General features: G+C 40.7%; 2 protein-coding genes across 3 annotated transcripts; both read left to right on the top strand.

Moving 5' to 3' along the window:
* The first annotated feature begins 187 nt into the window (after window positions 1-187).
* Window positions 188-6,445, top strand: slc25a20 (solute carrier family 25 member 20). The gene is made up of 9 exons (XM_035778413.2): window positions 188-506; window positions 2,823-2,915; window positions 3,032-3,159; window positions 3,281-3,371; window positions 3,604-3,721; window positions 4,171-4,243; window positions 4,451-4,560; window positions 5,304-5,428; window positions 5,720-6,445. Exons 1-9 carry the CDS (start codon window positions 405-407, stop codon window positions 5,780-5,782), a joined length of 903 nt encoding a protein of 300 aa, XP_035634306.1. The 5' UTR covers window positions 188-404; the 3' UTR covers window positions 5,783-6,445.
* A 216-nt stretch (window positions 6,446-6,661) lies between these two features.
* Window positions 6,662-20,462, top strand: prkar2ab (protein kinase, cAMP-dependent, regulatory, type II, alpha, B). Of its 2 annotated transcripts, XM_035778412.2 has the most exons (11): window positions 6,662-6,769; window positions 7,163-7,427; window positions 8,545-8,586; window positions 8,737-8,876; window positions 10,268-10,374; window positions 12,025-12,178; window positions 12,271-12,372; window positions 12,576-12,650; window positions 12,753-12,818; window positions 13,106-13,244; window positions 19,694-20,462. In XM_035778412.2, exons 2-11 carry the CDS (start codon window positions 7,187-7,189, stop codon window positions 19,816-19,818), a joined length of 1,191 nt encoding a protein of 396 aa, XP_035634305.1. In that variant the 5' UTR covers window positions 6,662-6,769; window positions 7,163-7,186; the 3' UTR covers window positions 19,819-20,462. The 2 variants fall into 2 exon arrangements, with proteins under 2 accessions (XP_035634305.1, XP_052383150.1); XM_052527190.1 differs by lacking the exon at window positions 6,662-6,769 and having other exon boundaries at window positions 6,965-7,427.
* Window positions 20,463-20,649: the final 187 nt, after the last annotated feature.

Here is a 20,649-nt window from a genome sequence, read left to right as displayed (position 1 = left end):
ATTTATTTTTGGTGAGTTTAGTGTTAGATGATAGGGTATTTATTTATTTAAAGCGAAGTATAAGGGAGTTATACCCCAGTCTAGTAGGTGGCGGTAATGCAACATTTATTGGATGCCAACCACCGTTAAACCTCATCAAAGAAGAAGGTCGGACACTAAATGAAGAGGAACCAAAGCATTTGTGTAACAGACAATTCGGTCCGGGCATATATCTGGGTGAAAGGTCCACATTGGATGACACGACGGTGGCTGTCAAGAAATATACCTTTCATTTGAACCAATAGTGGTGACACAGGGTTAACCTGTTAGGTAGATAGTTATTTTCCCAACTTGTTACGGATCGTAACAACGCAACATTTTGCGTTTTTTTTTTCTCGCTAGCTGTCTTTTCTTGAACAGAAACCATGTCTAAACAGCAGGCGATAAGTCCAGGGAAGAACTTCTTTGCTGGGGGCTTTGGGGGTGTCTGCCTCGTCTTCGCTGGACATCCACTTGATACCATAAAAGTAATTATTTATTTCTCAAAATAGCTCATTCCTCATCTAGCTAGCTGTTAATATCTTGCCTCATGAGCCTAACTTTAATTGGGTTTTACTGCACGTAGAATTCAGCAAAGTAATCAATTAACATGTATCTTTATAGATTTCTAATTGGTTACTGGATGTGAGTGTCGTGGATCTTTACATTTGATAGAACTGACATTTTCAAGGGACTGTCAGTTAACCCAATGAGCGAGGTCGAGTGTAACATTAGACCTATGTCAATTTCTGTCATATCGCACAACATTAACCTTATGACAGTGACTGACCTGTCATTACAGATGCATTATCACATGAGCCACTTATAGGAAGTGAGAAATACACATTGTAAAAGGTTTATTTATTTTCAGTAATTATTTTTTATCCTGTGTGCTTGGTATGTGCTTAATATGCATTTTAAATGTGTAAACCAACTCCTATATATATATGCTTGTACAATTTGAAAAGGTTAATTAAACAAAACATTCCAGGGTTTTTATTTTTGCTATTTTCTAAATTTTAGAATTATAGTGAAGGCATCAAAACTATGAAATAACACGTATGGAATCGTGTAGTAACCAAAAAAGTGCTAAACAAATGTAAATATATTTTAGATTATTCAAATTAGCCACCCTTTGCCTTGATGACAGCTTTGCACACTCTTGGCATTTTCTCAACCAGCTTCATGAGGGTTGAGGTCGTGTGATCTGATGCAGCACTCCATCACTTTTCTTGGTCAAATAGCCCTTACACAGCCTGGAGGTGTGTTTTGGGTCATTGTCCTGTTGGGAAAACAAATGATACTCCCATTAAGCGCAAACCAGATGGGATGGCATATCGTACCATAATACCACCTCCTCTGTGCTTCACGGTGGGAACCACACATGCAGAGATCACAGATGACAGCTTTGCACACACTTGGCATTCTTTTAACCAGCTTCATGAGGTAGTCACCTGGAATGCATTTCAATTAACAGGTGTGCCTTGTTAAAAGTTAATTTGTGGAATTTCTTTCCATAATGCATTTGAGCCAATCAGTTGTGTTGTGACAAGATAGAGGTGGTATACAGAAGATAGCCCTATTTAGTAAAAGACCAAGTCCATATTATGACAAGAACAGCTCAAATAATCAAAGAGAAACGACAGTCCATCAATACTTTAAGACGTGAAGGTCAGTCAATCCAGAACATTTCAAGCGCTATGGTGAAACTGGCTCTCATGAGGACCGGCACACGACAGAAAGACCCAGAGTTACCTCTGCTGCAGAGGATAAGTTCATTAGATTTAAATGCACCTCAGATTGTAGCAACACAATAAATGCTTCACAGAGTTCAATTAACAGACGCATCTCAACATCAACTGTTCAGAGGAGACTGTGTGAATAAAGCCTTCACGATCGAATTGCTGCAAAGAAACCACTACTAAAGGACACCAAAAAGAAAAGGAGACACGCTTGGGCCAAGAAACACGAGCAATGAACATTAGACCTGTGGAAATCTGTCCTTTGGTCTGATGAGTCCAAATTTGAGATTTTTGGTTCCAACCGCCGTGTCTTTGTGAGACGCAGAGTAGGTGAACGGATGATCTATGTGTGGTTCCCACCGTGAAGCATGGAAGAGGGGGTGTGATGGTGTGGGGGTGCTTTGCTGGTGACACTGTCTGTGATTTATTCTGAATTCAAGCCACACTTAACCAGCATGGCTACCACAGCAATCTGCAGCGATACGCCATCCCATCTGGTTTGGTCTTATTGGGACTATAATTTGTTTTTCAACAGGACAATGACCCAACACACTTCCAGGCTGTGTAAGGGCTATTTGACCAAGAAGGAGAGTGATGGAGTGCTGCATCAGATGACCTGGCCTCCACAATCACCTGACTTCAACCAAATTGAGAGGGTTTGGGATGAGTTGGACCGCAGAGTGAATGAAAAGCAGCCAACAAGTGCTCAGCATATGTGGAAACTCCTTGAAGACTGGTGGAAAAGCATTCCTCATGAAGTTGGTTGAGAGAATGCCAAGAGTGTGCACAGGGTGGCTACTTTGAAGAATCTCAAATATATTTTGATTTGTTTAACACTTTTGTTGTTACTATATGATTATTTGTGTCATATCATAGTTTTGATGTCTTCACTATTATTCTACAATGTAGAAAATAGTAAAAAGAGAGAAAAACACTTGAATGAGTAGGTGTGTCCAAACATTTGACTGGTACTTATATAAATATATATATCAATCTATACATAAGTAATGTCATGTGTGTAGGCCAATAGGGTGAGTCTGTTCATATCCTCCTGTCTCTTAGGTGCGCATTCAGACCATGCCTGTGCCTGGCCCTGGCGAGAGCCCCCTGTATAGAGGCACTTTTGATTGTTTCAAACAGACCCTTGCCAAAGAGGTGGGTGATAGTAGGTGTATGTCTTTTTGGTTTTCCATTCAATGTAATTTCTTTGTTCACCACTCTTTGCTCTCTCTTTTATTCATTCCTTCTCTCTGTCATGTTCTCTACAACAGGGGTTCAAAGGCCTGTACAAAGGCATGGCAGCCCCTATCATTGGAGTCACGCCCATGTTCGCTGTCTGCTTCTTTGGCTTTGGCCTGGGCAAGAAACTACAACAGAAAACCCCTGATGATGTCCTTACGTAGGTGATTGTTCCATAGTAGAGTGTCTTCCCCATTTATTTTGTTGTATGGTGAAATTGTGTGCGGGGCGGATGTATGCTTGTGTGTGTGTTGTGCATTACCATCCGCTGTCCCGCTCAGGTATCCACAGCTGTTTGCTGCCGGCATGCTGTCAGGCGTGTTCACCACAGCCATCATGGCCCCTGGAGAACGTATCAAGTGTCTCCTACAGGTGAGCATGGCTCTTACAGAACGGAACGTAGGTTAACAAGGATTAGGTTAACTGGGTTTTGGATAACAGGCTGAGGTCAAAGGAGATGCGTTTCAGTGAACCGCACTCACGTGATAAGGAGCCTTGCCATAGACCGGAAGACTTACGTTCCCTGGGCTAACACAGTCTTGAGGCATGAAGAAGACCCAGGGTTCCAACCTAGTTGGGTACATTACATGTTATGTGTGTACAGATCCAGGCAGCCAAAGGGGAGGTGAAGTATGCTGGGCCCATGGACTGTGTGAAGCAGCTGTACAAAGAGAGTGGGATTAGGGGAATCTACAGAGGCACTGCTCTCACCCTCATGAGAGGTACTTCCTGACTGAATATTCACTGAGTGTACAAACATTAGGAACACTTTCCTAATATTGAGTTGCACCTCCCTTTTTGCACCTCCCTCATACCCCGTTCAAAGGCACTTAAATATTTTGTCTTGCCCGTTTACATTCTGAATGGCGCACATACACAGTCCATGTCTCAATTGAACTCAAGGCTTTAAAAATCCTTTTTTAACCAGTTTCCTCCCCTTCATCTACACTGATTGTAGTGGATTTAACAAGTGACATCAGTAAGGGATCATAACTTTCACCTGGTCAGTCTGTCATGTTCCTAATGTTTTGTACACTCAGTGTAAGTCTTATACCCGTGTCTCTGATATCTAGCTCTTTATCTAGATACTTGTGTTCAGTAGTGATTGTGTAATTAAGACACAACTGAGTTTTTGCCAGTAATTCTGACAGTTTCTTACTTTGTTTCTCAGACGTGCCAGCCAGTGGGATGTATTTCATGACCTATGAATGGTTGAAGCGCCTCCTCACACCAGAGGGCAAGAGGTGAATGTGTGTTTACTGTGTGTGTATGCAATTGAAACCCTAAGCACATGTGTGTCTTTGTCCCTACAAAATATATTTTACAGCTGTTTTGTGAATCTATGTATGATTACCTGTTTATCTGTGTTATTGTTTGTGTGCTGTATAATGTCTGTATGTCATGGCATGTGTGTATTGTTTGTAATGAATTGGTGATTGGTTGTTCCACAGCCCCAATGAGCTGAGTGTTCCTAGTGTTCTATTCGCTGGAGGGATGGCAGGAATCTTTAACTGGGCCGTGGCCATTCCCCCTGATGTACTCAAGTCTCGCTTCCAGACAGGTGTGTCTTTGGCGTTTCTGACTAAGCCCCATTTTTGGTGTAAATACTGTGTAATATGTATTTCTTACCAGGTTGGGGTCAATTCAGTCAATTCCAGAAGTAAACTGAAATTACAATTCCATTTTTACATTTTCCTCATAGAAAATCATTGTGGAAAAATGGAAGCAGAATTAGAAATTAAATTTACTTCCTGAATTGAAATCTAAATAACCTCAACCCTGATGTGTTGTCTTTTTTCTAACTGTAGTATACAGTATATAGCTTACCAACCGTACTGTCTGTTTGGTTTAGAGTAGCATAGTGACTAAAGGCGTTAGCGTTTCTCAGTTCAGCTGGCGCCTAAACCCGGCTAGCCTGACCGAACGAGTGTGCTCGCATACTCCCTTTAAAAGACCTTCTCTTGAAAAACGAGGGAAAATAGCGGCAATATTACTGTTTGTCCATTTTGACGGCATAGACGGTATACACTTCCTCAAAATAGTCCGAATTAATCTAAGATAAGTCAAGAAATCTGGTGTGGATTTCGGGGCTCTGAACTTCGGCTTGCCTGCAGAAAAAAAATGTGACCGAACAAAAAAACAAAAAAAAAACTCATCGAAGTTCAAAGTGAACAAAAACGTCACAAAACGTTGTCATAATTCTGTATATGCACAAACTCTTCAGAACTGTTTTGGGTTGGGAAGCCTTAAGTGTACTGTGTAAAACCGTAGTATGACTGGAGCCCTCTCTCTCTCTCCTCCCAGCCCCTGAAGGGAAGTACCCTAATGGTTTCCGGGACGTTCTACGAGAGCTGCTGAGGGAGGAGGGCGTGGCCTCTCTGTACAAAGGCTTCACCGCTGTCATGCTCAGAGCTTTCCCTGCCAATGCAGTGAGTACACACGCTCTACTCACACATACAGCACATACAGTCTGTTTAACTCATCACACTCACCGGCCAGTCAGAGATGGTACTCACACATGCTACATCCACTATACTCACTGATCTCCTATTACCACTTAATCACAGCATATCATACGCAGAATAAACAGTATGGTTTAGTGCACAAAACTTTTAAATCACCTGCATTCTACAGTCATAATACACTCACCCCTTGCCTGTAGAAATGTTACACTTTTCATGAAGTCAGTTAATGACAACATTGATCTATTCTCCCCTTAGGCTTGTTTCCTTGGGTTTGAAATGGCCATGAAGTTCCTGAACTGGGCAGCACCCGGTCTGTGATCCCTGTGAGCCCTGTCCACGCCCCAGGCGTAGACGTCAGAGACAGAACTCACTAACACAGTGGAGACCGATAGTACTCACATACACATACACATACACTTACGCAGAGGTACACATTGAACGTCTGACTGGCATACGGACTGAGAAAGACGCACACATTGTGGAGGTGGACAGAGGGGGGGAACGCACACATTGTTCTCACTCCTTGGTGTTTTACTTGCATTTGTTTAATTTTTGTGTGTTTTTAATTAGAACATTTGAGAATTGAACATGTGCCTTTACTTACTCAGTGAGTCTGCATATCAGGGAATAGGTACATTTTCACAGGGTGCGTATAATGTGTGTTAGTATGCCGTGTGTGTGCGTGTGTCTCTCTGTGTGTGTCTCTGCGTGTGTGTTTAAACACAAAACATATGGCTTTTAAAACATACCAGTACATAAAAACATCCCTGAATAGTCTCATTCCAAACTGTGATCCAGTAACCAAATCATTGCGTTGGAAATTGATAGTAGATTTATTGATTAATTAATTAATAATACTTTTCTCCAAGGTTGTTGCAGATGTAATTTATGCCACAACATGGAGAACCCTCATTGGGCCATTGTCTTATGTTTGTATGTGTCATTATGTATGTAAATAAATAAATAAATACAATGAAATCATGATCTACTTCTAATTTCCAATTAGAACATCTTATTACACGTGTATAACTATATATTTACTGAGCACCTCGGGTCAAGGTCTTATACACAATAGGCATGAATGACATTTTGATCTGAAAAGTTGTGACATAGCCTGGTACGCCCGGTCAATACTTTCCGATACGCTGCTTCTAGTCTAAATGCGGAAACCCGTAGACCCGTCAATTAACCAGTAGACGCAGACTGGGAGTGGATTAAAATGGGCAGAACCGCGCTGTGCGCATTTCGCAAAATATGCATAATGTCAGACCATAACTAATATTCGAAAGGCTACATTGCAAGGAGGTCGGTAAATTGTAACCAATTTAATCTGTTTTGATAGCTGTCATTGGTAGTTTTTAGTAAATGTATTTATGTTTGCCTATACTTTGATATTTGCCATGGCCGCTGATCTGATCTAGCTCTTTATTCTCACATAGCCTTGGCAACATTGGATATCAGGGAATGCATTTTATATTGGACCGACACTGAAGGTTATATTCAAATTCTATTGTATTTGCACTACTTGTGCTATTTAGCATACTTTATGACTAGGCCTGGGCTAAATTTGACAAATCCCTGGTCTTGGAAATTCTTGATTATTATAGTTATATAGTTATGTGATACTTTTTCTTTAGGCCTATTGTTCTGGATTAGGCAGAATGTTTTTCTCAAATTTGTATTTTGAACTTGTCAAAGATCATTATAGGCTTCCATAGTTCTATGATGAGCATCGAGATACCTGTTGGTTTGAAGGACATGCTGCAAGGATACACTGTGGAGGTACTACGGCGCAGACCGACAGATTTGGTTGAATTCGCAATCCAATATTTCACGCGTCTTCAAGAGAGCCGAAAACACGACAAACATGCTAAAGACAGCCCGGTCAATTCTGTTCGAAAGGGGGTGGCTTTTGATAGTAATTCGTTTGAATCAGATGAAGATGAGGACTCTGATGACTATAGTGAGTGACATTTTGCATCTCTATTTTACAATCTTAATTATTTGATTATTAAATATATTTCAATAATTTCCCATGTTCCTTATTTATGTTATAACCTTTTTACTTAATTATTATAACGTTTTACTCGCTCCCACTTGCGCACATAATAGGCTACATAAATAAGCGCACAAAATGCAGAATTAATCATTATCCCATGATATTAGTCTCTATTCGATAATACTATGAAGTCCTTTTTAAGTAATCTGCATGCCAGTTGAATGGGTTCTCATTGTAACGTGAGGGCCCCTGTAGTCATATGATTTTCTCTTCCATTGCCAGAGGTTATCAGATGATAGGATGCTACTGATAGCCTACTGAATAGCTATTTGTCCTGATTTATTTCATTATTCAGTAGCCTATTTAAAGCAACATGAGATAATGAACGTTTGTTTGAGGGTGTCTCAACCACTTTTCATAAATCAGCTGCTGTACTCTGACAAAAATGGTTAAGGGAGAAAATAAGAGAATGTATCAGGCATGGTAGTAGTACCATCCCCTACCCTACACATACATTTACTGTTGGATGTATCTATGTAACTATATTTAGACAGAATTGCGTGTAAACTCGGCCTCCCGAGTGGCGCAGCTGTCTAAGCACTGCATCGCAGTGCTTTAGGCGTCACTCCAGACCTGGGTTTGATCCCAGACTGCGTCACAGCCGACCTGGTTAGGGGAGGGTTTGGCCAGGATTTCCTTGTCTCATCACGCTCTAGTGACTCCTTGTGGTGGACTGGGCGCCTGCAAGCTGACCTCGGTCGCCAGCTGGATGGTGTATCCTCCAACACATTAGTGCGGCTGGCTTCCAGGTTAAGCGAGCAGTGTGTCAAAAAGCAGTGCGGCTTGGCAGGGTCGTGTTTCGGAGAACGCATGGCTCTTGACCTTCGCCTCTCCCGAGTTCATAAGGGAGATGCAGCGATGGGACAAGACTGTAACTACCAATAGGATATCACGAAAAAGGGGTAAAAAAATTATTGGGTGTAAGCTAAAGTGTGTCAAATGAGTCATAAGAACAACTAATATTGATGTTCAGTGGAACCAACTTCATTTCTAGCACTGAAACATCTCTCTCTTTCTCTAGTGCCACCTCCCACCCCAAATAAATACAGTCGCAGAGTATCTGGTGAGCCTCATCATTGGGTTTTGCATCTATTATATACAGTGTATGAAGAATCTTATTTCTGTCTCTCACTTGTGTGTTACAGTCACAACATTCCCTTTGGGAGTATTTGTTTGTCCCCAGTGTGTGTGTCACAGTGTTTTTCCCCCCCAGTGTGTGCGGAGGCCTACAACCCAGACGATGATGAGGATGATGACTTTGAGCCAAGGGTGGTACACCCCAAATCAGATGAGCAGCGTCGCAGACTCCAGGACGCCTGCCGAGATATATTACTGTTTAAAACCCTCGACCAGGTAAAGTATTGTATTCAAGCCTCTGCCTTCAGGTGTTGAGAAGTCCTTTTGACTTCTAAGTTTAGAGGAAATACAGTTAATCTTCCTGTTTGAGTTATTTTATCTTATGTTCGGTTATGAATTAAACAAACACCCTCTTAATAGTCATCCTAACACATTGGAGTTTGTATTGATTTATACTGAACAAAGATAGAAATGCAACATGTAAAGTATTGCTCCCATGTTTCATGAGCTGAAATAAAAGATCCCAAACCTTTTCCATTTGCACAAAAAAGCTTATTTCTCTCAAATTCTATGCACACATTTGTTGACATCCCTGTTAGTGAGCAATTCTCCTTTGCTAAGATAATCCATCCACCTGACAGGTGTGGCATATTAAGAAGCTGATTAAACAGCATAATCATTACACAGGTGCACCTTCAAATCAAATTGTATTTGTCACACGAGCCGAATACAACAGGTGTAGACCTTACATTGAAATGCTTACTTACAAGCCCCTAACAAACAATGCCGTTTTAAGAGATAAGAACAGCAAATAATTAAAGAGCAGCAGTAAATAACAATAGCGGGGCTATATACAGGGGGTATCAGTACAGAGTCCATGTGCAGGGGCACCGGTGTCGAGGTAATTGAGGTAATATGTACATGTAGGTAGCATTATTAAAATGACTATGCATAGATAATAAAAGAGAGTAGCAGCAGCGTAGAAAAGGGGGCAGGAGGCAATGCAAATAGTCTGGGTAGTCATTTGATTAGATGTTCAGGAGTCTTATGGCTTGGGGTGCTGGGGACAATAACAATAAACAACAATAAAAAGCCACTCGAAAATGTGCAGTTTTGTCACACAACACAATTCCACAGATGTCTTAAGATTTGAGGGAGCATGCAATTGGCATGCTGACAGCAGGAATGTCCACCAGAGCTGTTGCCAGAGAATTTAATATTAATTTCTCTGCCTTGCTCCCCAGTGGGTGGGCCTGGCTCCCAAGTGGGTGAGCCTATACCCTCCCAGGCCCATATACTGTATGGCTGCACTCCTGCCCAGTCATGTGAAATCAATAGATTAAGGCCTAATGAAATCATCTCAATTGACTGATTTCCTTATATGAACTATAACTCAGTAGAATCGTTGAAAAAAAATGTGTTCAGCAGTATATTTGTGTGATGCTTGTTGCTGGGTGTCCCAGTTTATAATACACGCACGCACGCACGCACGCACGCACACACACACACACACACACACACACACACACACACACACACACACACACACACACACACACACACACACACACACACACACACACACACACACACACACACACACACACACACACACACACACACACACACACACACACTAATGTATGAGTGTTGTTTCTCTCTTTCAGGAGCAGTTCTCAGAGGTGCTGGATGGCATGTTTGAGGTGTTGGTCAAACCACAGGAGCACATTATAGACCAGGGGGATGACGGAGACAACTTCTATGTCATAGAGAGGTGTGTGTGTGTTGAATCTCTCTTTTTCTGTGTGAGAGGCATTAGGCCTAATTATTTCAATCAGTGGAGGCTCCTCAGAGGAGGACCACCCTCAGTCAATTTCAGAAAGAAAACAAATGGTGAAACAAAAAAAGTGATCATTTTTTTAATCTCGTCACCAAATAACTGATTAAAACTCTGTTTGGCAATGAAGGTCTACAGTAGCCTCAAAAGCATACTCTTGGGTAGCACCATGGTGTAGCCGGAGGTAAGCTATTTTCTGTCCTCTTCTGGGTACATTGACTCCATCCAGTCAGAGGATCAGAGAATGAATCTAGTACTGAAAGCATAAGCTCCAGCTAGCTAGCACTGCAATGCTAGATTACTATATTACTAGATTTATTCTCTGATCCTCTGATTGGATGGAGTCAATGTACCCAGAGGAGGACAGAAAATAGCTTACCTCCGGCTACACCATGCTGCTACCCTAGAGTGTGCTTTTGAGGCTACTGTAGACCTTCATTTCCAAACAGTGTGGTGTGTTGAGTAGGTGACTCAAAGAGAGAGAAAGACAATAGTTGAGCAGTTTTGACAAATTAATTTCTTCAACAATTAAGAAGAAGCAGCAGAGAGAGAGAGAGCTAGCTATATTTCGTTGTAATGTTTTTCTTCTTAGTTTATCTTTTACTTACTTAACTAATGCAGCTAATTTAGCCTACTCACAACCTGACTCAAACAGAGATGAATGCTATTTATGTTAGCTAGCTGACTAAGGCTATCCAACATTGCAACTCTTTCAAGACAAGATAAGCTTTCGGTTTTAGAAAATGTATTGCCACTGCCTGTGTAACTGCTAAACTGCTTGCTGTACACTGTATTGCGTGATTGTATGCATTAATTGGCTTGTGGGTTTACAAACGCAGTAGCTCCAGTTTGTTGACTATAACGTTAATATGGTGACAACAATGTAGGCTGTGTAGCGGTTAGTGGTTATGGTATGAAAGTTTGGCTTCGAGAGGTTTTTGCGGCTGGTTATAGATAGCTGTTGTGTTGTGCACTGAAATCCAAAAGCGTAGGGAAAAAGTGATAGGAGAGCCCATAGATGAACAAAGAAATTAACGAGCAAAGTGATCATGCTGTTTGTATGTGGCTGCTATGAAAGTTAACTGAGTGTGCGGCTGATCAGGGGTGTATTTATTGTGCCGATTTTGTTGCAAAATGTTTCTTAAACAGAAGTAAAGAGAACGAAGCGGGGAGGGACTTACCTGAATTTGTAAAATAGAAACTCTCATTTTGGACTAATGCTTACACTCCAGATCATCAGCTAAATACAGGCAAGAGTATGCAAGGTGGTATTGAATGTGTCATTGTCTGTCACGTTGATTTACTACAATTTGTCTCTTGACCTTAACTTTCATTTGCATGCTAGGTTTTAGCAACCTGGTGATGGGTATATGACAAATGCGAGTATCGTGTAGTAGCCGAAACCCAGCGATTTTACATTGAGCTGTGTGAATGGAATATCAGTCATCCAATATGCTGTAATAGAAATAAGGCCATGCTCATAAAATAAATATGTCCTCCCTAATCTTAAACAGCACTGACCAACACTAATGTGAATGTGATGTCCTCTGATTGCTCTGATGTCTTGTGTACCTCTGTGTGTTGTAGGGGTGTGTATGATATTATTGTGCTGATTGACGGAGTTGGGAAATGTGTGGGGAAGTATGACAACAAGGGCAGTTTTGGGGAGCTGGCGCTCATGTACAACACCCCACGTGCTGCCACCATCATGGCCAACCAGGAGGGGGCACTGTGGGGATTGGTGAGTCACAGTAGGAGACCGAACAATCCTACTTTATACTTGTGTGGGGTTTTTTCAGTGAAAGATGAGTAACCTGTATGTGTACGTTTTAGGATCGGGCCACATTTCATAGACTCATAGTGAAAAACAATGCCAAGAAGAGGAAGATGTACGAAGCCTTCATTGAGTGTGTACCCCTTCTAAAGTCTCTCGAGGTCTGTTTCATTTGACCACAGCATCTTAAAGTGCTTCACAATAAAAGTGTACTGTGCAGTTTGTTTCAAAGGACACCATAAGAGAATGAATGAAATTGCACACATAGAATCCATTGTAAACTATCTTTCCTCTCAGAATGCATGCAAAGATCAATGTATACTTTTATCACACCATCGTCTGTCCTCATCTTGCTCTTCCTCAGCTCTCTGAGAGGATGAAGATTGTTGATGTCGTGGGAATGAGAGTGTTCAGAGATGGGGAGTGCATCTTAACACAGGTATTGTCGACTTTTACAGTACATTTTTTAAATATTTGATAACAATTCTTCTTTACTTCGTACTGTATCACTGCCGATTCCACTGCATTTCTGCACTCTTAGGGGGATAAGGCAGATTGCTTCTATATTGTGGAGTCTGGGGAGGTGAAGATCATGATAATAAGCAAAGTAGGTGTACATGTTTTTCCCCCTTCCCTAGGAAGTGTGTTAGATCTACTGTATAAATAATGAGTTTGCTGTGGGTACCTGCTGCAAGGCACTGTATGTATTGTATGTGAAGCTTCTTTGGAACGTGGTACGGCTGGCTTTCCTGCTTTTGCAGCTAGTGCTTTTGCAGCTAGTAAAATAAATGTATCAGGTTGGGTGGTAGATAAGGAACGGATAATTGTAATTGTTGAAGATTTATGGAGTCGGTTACATCAGTATCATCATCATGTCTACGTCTCCCTACCTAGACTAAGGCAGGGCAGCAGGGTAATGCAGAGGTGGAGATTGCACGCTGCTCTAGGGGCCAATACTTTGGAGAGCTGGCTCTGGTCGCCAACAAACCACGTGCAGCCTCCGTCTACGCCATGGGAGTTACCAAGTGCTTGGGTACGTTGTATGTGCACACATACAAACCATTACTCTTCAGTCGTGAAAAATGATATTCATGGTCATTCTCTCTGTCTGTCTAAAGCACTCCAAAATGAATAGACCATGGACTGTATTCATGCGTAAATGAAACGGAAATCCCTTTCTATGCACCTTTCTCTCTAAGCGTATTCTGACCTCTACTGAGACTAGCATGCTATTCACCCGCTATTCCATCTGGGGTGGAGATCTAAGAAATGAAGGTGTGAAGGAGGTGTGTCTACAGATAGGCCGTATTCTGACCTTGATTTAATTCCCTCATAATTCCACCACTTTTATGTGCAATGAAACGATGAATAAGGTTGAGCAATCTACTTATTTTATGCCCTTGGGGGAATCCCTGTTGCCATCTTGGAGGGGTGGTCCAAATGATTAGCCAAGCAAGGGAAGTTTGCAATGTAAGGCCCTCGGCCCTCGTTTGTAGTCGGTTTTGCGACTGTATAATCCCCATAATTCAATTCATGACGATTGTACATTGGCTAAGAAAAGTAAACGAAAACTTCAAAACAACATCAATGGAGAAGTCAACATACAAGTGCAAGTAAAAACTAATGCAAATAAGTTAGAAATTGAGCTACTAATGCACATGACAGCACAAACAGGTCTCGTAACAAGTACATATATTTTTGTTTGGGTATCTTTTGGAAAATGTAGAAATAAAAAAAATGTCCTTCAGAAGTTATAGCTAGGCAGGCAAACGTTAGTTAGCTAATTAATTTGCTAGCTATCATACAGTAGGCGTATATTAATAATTATATTTTTAATATAAGTAGATATGCAATCATAATTGACTGTGGCAGTGGCTGAAAACACAATCATCGCGGGATGAACGAGTGACGAATTTCCGGCCAAGGATGAACCATTAAAAATCATTCCTGCCTCCCTCGCCCCGCAAGTGTATACTCGGTCAAACGTTATCCGTTATGTATACTCGGTCAAACGTTATAAGTGTTCACTTGATTTGAGGGCTGAGGGGATAGGGTGTGTCTTTTGAGTGTTTGGACTGCAAATTGTTGTGTGACCCTGGCTATCCGTCAATAAAAAAATATAAAAATAATTGTGCCATCTGGTTTGCTTAATATAAGGAATCGGAAATGGTTTCAACTTTTATTTTGATACTTAAGTACATTCGAGCAAATCCATTTACTTTTGATACTTAAGTATATTTAAAACCAACTACTTTTATACGTTTACTCAAGTAGTATTTTACTGGGTGACTGTTACTTGAGTCATTTTCTATTAAGGTATCTTTACTTTTACTCAAGTATGACAATTGAGTACTTTTTCAACCGCTGCCATTCTCCATGCACTCTAATTTACAAATTGATAAGAGCTATTGATAATAACTAGGTAAATTAGAAAGCCGTTTGGATAAGGGGATTGTAAATATAAATGACAAATTGTTTTTAAAATCTATGTCACTTTATGATCGCTGGAGACAAATGTGAAACCAGTCACATGGCAGCAAACTGAAGCATATCAACATAGCACCTTTTCCACAGTGGAGTTTATGAAATGTTGGCCTTATGAAATGTGGCGACCCAAGCTATGGGCTCCTGTAGCCATATGCAAATTATAGTATAGCGCCATACCTACCGGGTTGATTTATGATTTCTATAATATTTTAATTGTAACTGTATTTTGTACGATTTGTATCGTGTTAAAGGTCCCGAGCAGTCATTCCCATGTACAATATCATCCATAATATCTTGGGGTAATGGAAATGCAAAAATTACCAGGAAGTTTGAAAAGACAGGCTGAGTGGGCAGGGAGTTTATTGTCATGAGCTCGCCTTGAGTGACAGCTGTTTGAAACGCCTATGTCAAGAAACTTGGATAAAGTGAGCGGTGTTGCAATATAATCATCTCAAGCTAATTTGGTGATACACAAAGCGATAACCTGGTTTCCATCCAACCTTTTCATGTGAGTAAAGTAAATAACGGATACAAAATGTAATTACCTGCCTGATGGAAACATTTTTCTATTTGGTAAACGTTCTAAATGTCAACAAAACAAAATACGATAGACAAGGTGAGAGATTTTTGTGTCGGTAAAATGAATTATTCGAGAAATGTCGGTGGAAATGCTCTTATGCGTAAATATTGATATAATAACTATCAAATCGAAGTAAATTTGGAGTCACGCGATGACATGTTGTGTGGTACTCGCACTATACGACTCGGGAAAGCATGCAGTTTATTAGGCTACATATGAAATAAATTATAAAGAACTTAACAGGGCGCTGAAAGTGCAAGGTGATGAGCTTGATGTTCCTTCCCAATAAATATCCAGGGTCTTATTCTGGTGACGTGATAGTCGATGCTTGGCTGCAGTTTGACAAATAAAAATAATATTGCTTTTGTCCATATAATCTCATCATGTAAACGACAGGTGCGCTCAAACCAACAGCGCCCAGATAGCGCACTTGCCAATATAAGAGTGGGCACATTCACTATATAACTCAGTAGAGTTCAAAATGCGATGGAAAACTATTTAACTCGTATTTTTTTATTCCGTACTTGGGAATTTAACCGCAATTTTTTTTTTTTAATCTTCATTACATCATCGCGCTCGCGCAGCCTTTTATCTGTAACAAGTCAATTTTATGGAAACATCTCTGGTGGGAAAATGCGGCTTTGTTATTACGCGGATTTTAGAATATTCTGAAGACCTAGCTAGCCAGTAACTAGCTAACAGCAGACACAGATTAAAGAGGAGACAAATAAGTACACTACATGACCAAAAAGTATGTGGGCACCTGCTCATCGAAAATCTCATTCCAAAATCACGGGCATTAATATGGAGTTGGTCCCTCCCTTTCCTGCTATAACAGACTCTACTCTTCTGGGAAGGCTTTCCACCAGATGTTGGAACATTGCTGCAGGACTTGCTTCTATTCAGCCACAAGACCATTAGTGAGGTCGGGCACATTCCAATTCATCCCAAAGGTGTTCGATGGGGTATGGACTTCTGTATGGACCCCACATTGTGCACAGGGGCACTGTCATACTGAAACAGGAAAGGGCCTTCCCCAAACTGTTGTGACGAAGTTGGAAGCACAGAATCATCTAGAATGTTATTGTATGCTGTAACGTTAAGATTTCCCTTCACTGGAACTAAGGGGCCTAGCCTTAGCCATGAAAAACAGCCCCAGACCATTATTCCTCCTCCAAAAAACACTACAGTTGGCACTATGCATTTGGGCAGGTAGCGTTCTCCTGGCATCTGCAAAACCCAGATTCGTCCGGAGCATTGCCAGATGGAGAAGCGTGATTCGTCACTCCAGGGAACGCGTTTCCACTGTGGAGTCCAATGGTGGCGAGCTTTACACCACTCCAGCCGAAGCTTGGCATTGCGCATGGTGATCATGGTGATCTTAACCCCTTTCATGAAGCTCCCGACGAACAGTTATTGTGCTGACATTGCTTCCAGAGGCAGTTTGGAACTCAGGAGTGAGTGTTGCAACCGAGGACAGACGATTTTTACGCACTACAGCATTCAGTGGTCCCGTTCTGTGAGCTTGTGTGGCCTACCACTTCGTGGCTGAAACGTTGTTGCTCCTAAACGTTTCCACTACACAATAAGAGCACTTACAGTTAACCGGGGCAGCTCTAACAGGGCAGAAATTGAACAAACTGACTTGTTGGCATCCTATGATGGTGCCACGTTGAAAGTCACTGAGCTCTTCAGTAAAGGCTATTCTACTGCCAAAGTTTGTCTATGGAGATTGCATGGCTGTGGGCTAGATTTTATACACCTATCAGCAACGGGTGTGGCTGAAATTGACTAATCCACTCATTTAAAAAGGTTGTCCACAAATTGTTGTATATACAATTTAAGTCGGAAGTCCACATACACTTAGGTTGGAGTCATTAAAACTAATTTTTGAACCACTCCACAAATTTCTTGTTAACAGCTATAGTTTGGCAAATCAGTTTGGACATCTACTTTGTGCATGACACAAGTAATTTTTCCAACAACTGTTTACAGACAGATTATTTCACTTATAATTCACTATCACAATTCCAGTGGGTCAGAAGTTTGCATACACTAAATTGACTGTGCCTTTATAAACAGCTTAGAATTCCAGAAAATGATGTCATGGCTTTAGAAGCTTCTGATAGGCTAATTGACATAATTTGAGTAATTTGGAGGTGTACCTGTGGATGTATTTCAAAGCCTACCTTCAAACTCAGTAACTCTTTGCTTGACATCATGGGTAAATCAAAAGAAATCAGCCAAGACCTCAGAAAACACATTGTACACCTCCACAAGTCTGGTTCATCCTTGGGAGCAATTTCCAAACGCCTGAAGGTACCACATTCATCTGTACAAACAATAGTACGCAAGTATATACACCATGGGACCACGCAGCCGTCATACCGCTCAGGAAGGAGACGCGTTTTGTTTCCTAGAGATGAACATACTTTGGTACGAAAAGTGCAAATCAATCCCAGAACAACAGCAAAGGACCTTGTGAAGATGCTGGAGGAAACAGGTACAAAAGTATCTATATCCACAGTAAAATTAGTCCAAATTGACATAATCTGAAAGGCCGCTCAGCAAGGAAGAAGCCACTGCTCCAAAACTGGCATAAAAAAGCCAGACTACGGTTTGCAACTGCACATGGGGACAATGATCGTACTTTTTGGAGAAATGTCCTCTGGTTTGATGAAACAAAAATAGGCCATAATTTAGCCATAATGACCATCGTTATGTTTGGAGGAAAAGGGGGAGGCTTGCAAGCTGAAGGACAACATCCCAACCGTGAAGCACGGGGGTGGCAGCATCATCTTGTGGGGGTGCTTTGCTGCAGGAGGGACTGGTGCACTTCACAAAATAGATGGCATCATGAGGTAGGAAAATTATGTGGATATATTGAAGCAATATCTCAAGACATCAGTCAGGAAGTTAAAGCTTTTGGGTCTTCCAAATGGACAATGACCCCAAGCATACTTCCAAAGTTGTGGCAAAATGGCTTAAGGACAACAAAGTCAAGGTATCGGAGTGGCCATCACAAAGCCCTGACCTCACACCTATAGAACATTTGTGGGCAGAACTGAAATGCTTGTGTGAGCAAGGAGGCCTACAAACCTGACTCAGTTACACCAGCTCTGTCAGGAGGAATGGGCCAAAATTCACCCAACTTATTGTGGGAAGCTTGTGGAAGTCTACCTGAAACATTTGACCCAAGTTAAACAATTTAAAGGCAATCCTACCAAATACTAATTGAGTATATGTAACCTTCTGACCCACCGGGAATGTGATGAAAGAAATAAAAGCTGAAATAAATCATTCTCTCTACTATTATTTTGACATTTCACATTCTTAAAATAAAGTGGTGATCCTAACTGACCTAAAACAGGGAATGTTTACTTAGATTAAATGTCAGGATTTGTGAAACTGAGTTTAAATGTATTTGGCTAAGGTGTACGTATACTTTCGACTTCAACTGTATGGTGTTTCTTTGCCATAGATGAATAGTGAAAACTTTTAATTATATTTGCTGATACCATACAGTCAAATTTTGGCCACTGTAGAGTAGCTATATAAACCACGGCCGCCCCTCCGCAAACATGCCTTCTCTGATGTTGGTTACAAGGCGGAGAATGTCATGTTAGCATTGGTGTATTAAAATTTGAACATGCAACCTATTTGAATCATTATGGAATGCAGACCATGGCGGACATCACAGTTCCATAATTAGCGAGGATTATTAGGGTAGATTTATAGGGCAACTGGTCAAGTTCAGGTCAACCCATTGTACATTTTTCTTACCTTGCGATGTTTCATGGATTGAACTATTTGAATATGGCAACTTCCAGGTTGAATCAAACCACTGTATTTTTGATAAACCAATATATTTTGTGAAAAGGCTCTCTAAAATATCTTTTTATTTTTTATAATTCATAAATCCTTTCTTAACCTTAAAATATACAAGATCGGAGTATTTTTAAATGTATCAATTGGTGCTGAAAGGTAGACAAATATGCATGTATTTACATTCTGAACTGTTCTTTCCATATATTGTAATGAGTCTTTTGAGAAAATTTTAATTAAGCGTACTGAAAACCCAGCAAGTGAGAGGGTTTTCAGCGGTTTAATTAAATGTATTCAGCGCACGTGAAGGGAACCATGCCTGCAAAGTATTAGGCAGCTATGCATCTGAATACCAACTACTGAGACATGCATAGGAAAGAAATACATTTCCTAAGTCTGAATCAGGCCCATAGCGCCTCAGAGTAGTCTCGGGAGTGCTGATCTTGGCTTTTAAACGATAATGAATAAAAGGGGGACCAGATCAGCACTCCTACACAAGGACACTATAAATACAGGCACAGTAGATGAATAGCCTTTTAAAGAATTTGACTTGACACCCCCTCTTTCTCTCCCTCACCTCTCTTTTGCAGTAATAGACATTCAGGCATTTGAGCGTTTGCTGGGTTCCTGTAAGGAGATTATGAAGAGGAACATTTCCCAATATGAGAACCAGCTGGTAGCTCTGTTTGGTTCGAGTGTAGATTTGAAACATTAATGTATAATTATCTTTGTAAGAAATGTCACACACAAACACAATCCCACACACGAGTACTTCCTGAACACAAACAAGTGGATACACACTTTAGTAGTACTAAATTATACACAAAAACATATTGGGTGACATTTAATTGTAGAATCTACAATTGACATCCATGTTACTACATGAATGACTGACAATTTTAATATTTAGCTACTAGTATTTTCCTTTCTTTTTTAAAACCATTGTGATAATATCCATGTTGGTAAATAGTTAATGTATAATTCTAGCCCAATGAAGCTTCCTCAAATGCTGTTTTAAACTGAATTTGACTTAAGGTCAATGACCAGTCAATCAAATATTAACATGTACTTTACTTTAATATGTCAAGACTTGTTTCACCTGCAGTGAGACTTCATAAATGTAATCCCTGTTGAAAATCTAAATTGTCATTGCATGAATGGAAGCAGCTAATTTGCTATTTGTTTTTTTGCAATTACATTTTTCATTAAAACAAAGCTTGATGTGCTGTGGTGCACTGTAGTTTATTGGACTTTAAGTGGTGTGAAAGCCAAGGGTGCCTGGGTGTGTGTAAGGACTTGGCCTGTGTCACTTATGCAACAATTCCAATGCACATTAACCCCTCAGACTGTGTCAGTGATTATTGCTATTGAACTATAGAACGTTCCATTAATAATGGAATTCATTTACAAATACTTGACCATGTGAAGGGAAATCCCCTAACCCAACATCCTGTATCAATCAATATGTTACATAAGTAGGCCTTTACTGAACTGCAACAGAATACAGATTATGTTCAAACATTTATTTCAAACAGACAGCATCTCA

Source organism: Oncorhynchus keta, chromosome 10 (genome assembly GCF_023373465.1).
Source record: "Oncorhynchus keta strain PuntledgeMale-10-30-2019 chromosome 10, Oket_V2, whole genome shotgun sequence".
Taxonomy (NCBI): Eukaryota; Metazoa; Chordata; class Actinopteri; order Salmoniformes; family Salmonidae; genus Oncorhynchus; species Oncorhynchus keta.
Note: the sequence above shows the minus strand (reverse complement) of the source record. Positions and strands in the feature narration are given on the sequence as shown.

Coding starts and splice junctions, on each gene's coding strand:
- prkar2ab (XM_035778412.2), top strand. CDS start 7,187: ATGATGAGCATCGAGATACCTGTTGGTTTGAAGGACATGCTGCAAGGA. Junction 12,373..12,575: donor CCCTTCTAAAGTCTCTCGAG/GTCTGTTTCATT, acceptor GCTCTTCCTCAG/CTCTCTGAGAGGATGAAGAT. Junction 12,651..12,752: donor GGGAGTGCATCTTAACACAG/GTATTGTCGACT, acceptor CTGCACTCTTAG/GGGGATAAGGCAGATTGCTT.
- slc25a20 (XM_035778413.2), top strand. CDS start 405: ATGTCTAAACAGCAGGCGATAAGTCCAGGGAAGAACTTCTTTGCTGGG. Junction 3,160..3,280: donor ACCCCTGATGATGTCCTTAC/GTAGGTGATTGT, acceptor TGTCCCGCTCAG/GTATCCACAGCTGTTTGCTG. Junction 5,429..5,719: donor GAGCTTTCCCTGCCAATGCA/GTGAGTACACAC, acceptor TTCTCCCCTTAG/GCTTGTTTCCTTGGGTTTGA.